The sequence below is a fragment of the Centroberyx affinis genome, unplaced genomic scaffold (genome assembly GCF_046629955.1).
Source record: "Centroberyx affinis isolate AG114_WGS23_722 - 3 ecotype Tasmania unplaced genomic scaffold, CSIRO-AGI_Caff_v1 ptg003221l_1, whole genome shotgun sequence".
Lineage (NCBI taxonomy): Eukaryota > Metazoa > Chordata > Actinopteri > Beryciformes > Berycidae > Centroberyx > Centroberyx affinis.
Genome location: NW_027281256.1, coordinates 3,113 through 5,000, shown reverse-complemented (window position 1 = coordinate 5,000; position 1,888 = coordinate 3,113). Strand labels below are relative to the sequence as shown.

General features: G+C 43.8%; 1 protein-coding gene and 1 non-coding gene across 4 annotated transcripts in view; one reads left to right on the top strand and one right to left on the bottom strand.

Annotated features, from left to right (window-relative positions):
* The window catches only part of LOC139660130 (kunitz-type protease inhibitor 2-like), an 18,273-nt gene extending 16,714 nt beyond the window's left edge, over positions 1–1,559 (bottom strand). For all 3 annotated transcript variants that reach the window (XM_071538189.1, XM_071538190.1, XM_071538191.1), the window contains exon 1: positions 1,395–1,559. In XM_071538189.1, coding sequence (XP_071394290.1) covers positions 1,395–1,548 — 154 coding nt within the window. In that variant the 5' untranslated portion in view covers positions 1,549–1,559. The remainder of the gene's footprint in view (positions 1–1,394) is intronic.
* trnar-ucu (transfer RNA arginine (anticodon UCU)) lies at positions 78–169 on the top strand. Its single transcript is given in 2 exon segments — positions 78–114; positions 134–169. It is a non-coding gene; the product is annotated as a tRNA-Arg (tRNA).
* Positions 1,560–1,888: the final 329 nt, after the last annotated feature.

Sequence of the window (1,888 nt, the reverse complement as noted above, 5' to 3'; positions counted from 1 at the left end):
TCTGAACCTTCACCTCTGACCTCTCCACACCTGCTGTTCCCACACTGAAGTAAACCTGAACCTGACCCCCTGCATGAGGCTCTGTGGCGCAATGGATAGCGCATTGGACTTCTAGTCAAACACAGGAGGAGTGATTCAAAGGTTGTGGGTTCGAGTCCCACCAGAGTCGCAGTTTTGGAGTGAAATGAATGAGTGGCGGACAATGCTTAATGATCAAGGAAGATTAAAACAATGCAGGAGGAAAGAATGCAAATAGTCTGGTCAGCTAGCTGCTTTGTTCAGGTTAACAAATCTGATTAGCACACTAGCTAACGTAGCGTGTTCACATTAACATCAGTGTGTTTGCTGGCTAGTTAGCTAGCTAACAGTTTGTTCAGGTTAACTGAGCTGACTCTTCTCAAGCTACAACTCTTCATGTTTTGGAGTAGAGACTAGGGCTAAAGACAAGACAGTTTACTGTGTCACAGTAACCTACATTTGGAAACAAATCCACCTTATCACACTATTCACTTTTACTGAGAACGTTACTGAATGGATCTACAGCCACACCACAACAAGCTGACTCAGCTGCTCTCTGCTGACAGCTGCTTCAGACACATTTACACTTTATTAACTAACACAGTGGTTGGAAGCGGACTGGTAACACAGTCTAACTGCAAAGTCTGTGTAGCAGCTTTTGGTAAAAATACTTCATTACTGTACTTAAGTAGGATTTTCAAGTATCTGTACTTTACTCAAGTTTTTCTTTCACTGAAGACTTTTTACTTTTACTCACTACATTTCAAAAGAAAAATCTGTACTTTCTACTCCCTACATTTTCAAAACAGACTCGTTACTCTCGGGAAATCATCAACTGATTTTCAAAAAAAAAAAATTATTTTCAGCATCAGACGGCTTCCATCCCAGAAACAGCTGATCAAGAGCCAGATGTGATCGGTTGCTTGTTCAGCAAAGCGACACCAAAAAGAAAGGAAAGGGAGAGAGAGAGAGAAGCAACAAGAGAGAGAAGCAACGTTTGTGATCTGAGCTGCAGACTCTTTCTCTTCTGGGATTCAGAGGAACGCTCAACAGAAAACCAGTTTAGAACATTAGAAATGACTTTTACTTTTATACTTAGTAAGTAAATTTAAGTCCACGTACTCTTATACTTTGACTTGAGTAAAGGATTTGAAACGGTACTTCAACTTCTCCCAGAGTATATTTTTAAATGAGTATTTGCACTTTTACTTGAGCAGGGAATTTGTGTACTTCTACCTCCTCTGCATAAAAACAAGAATAGCGATATCTAGGTGACTTGGCTGGGCGGGGGGAGGTTGGAGAAACCATCTGTCAAGAGTAAACGCTCCAGAGATAAAAAAAAATTAAAAAAAACCTTCTTCAGGTGTGTTTTCTACCTGTGACTCCGCTGCAGGTGGCCTCACACTCCTCCTGTGAGTCAAAGTTGTTTCCGTTGGCCTCGCAGCCGCCGTAGAGGAACGGCCGGCAGCTCTGATTGGCCGCGTCGTAGTAGAACCTGGGGAACGCCGCCCGGCACGAACCGATCTTCATGGGGTGACGACAACGAACTGGAGAGAGGGAGGGAGGGAGAGAGAGGGAGAGGGAGAGAGAGAGAGAGAGAGAGAGAGAGAGAGAGAGACAGAGAGAGAGAGAGAGAGAGAGAGAGAGGGAGGGAGGGAGAGAGGAGAGGGTAAATATATATGAACATATATGAACTGCTCTTGTACAGGAGCCTATCCTGTTTTTGTTTCTTATAAATGTGAGGGAGAGAGAGAGAGAGAGAGAGAGAGAGAGAGAGAGAGAGAGAGAGAGAGAGAGAGAGAGAGAGAGAGAGAGAGAGAGAGAAAGGAGAGAGAGACAGAGTGAGAGACATACAAAGAGAGAGAGAGAG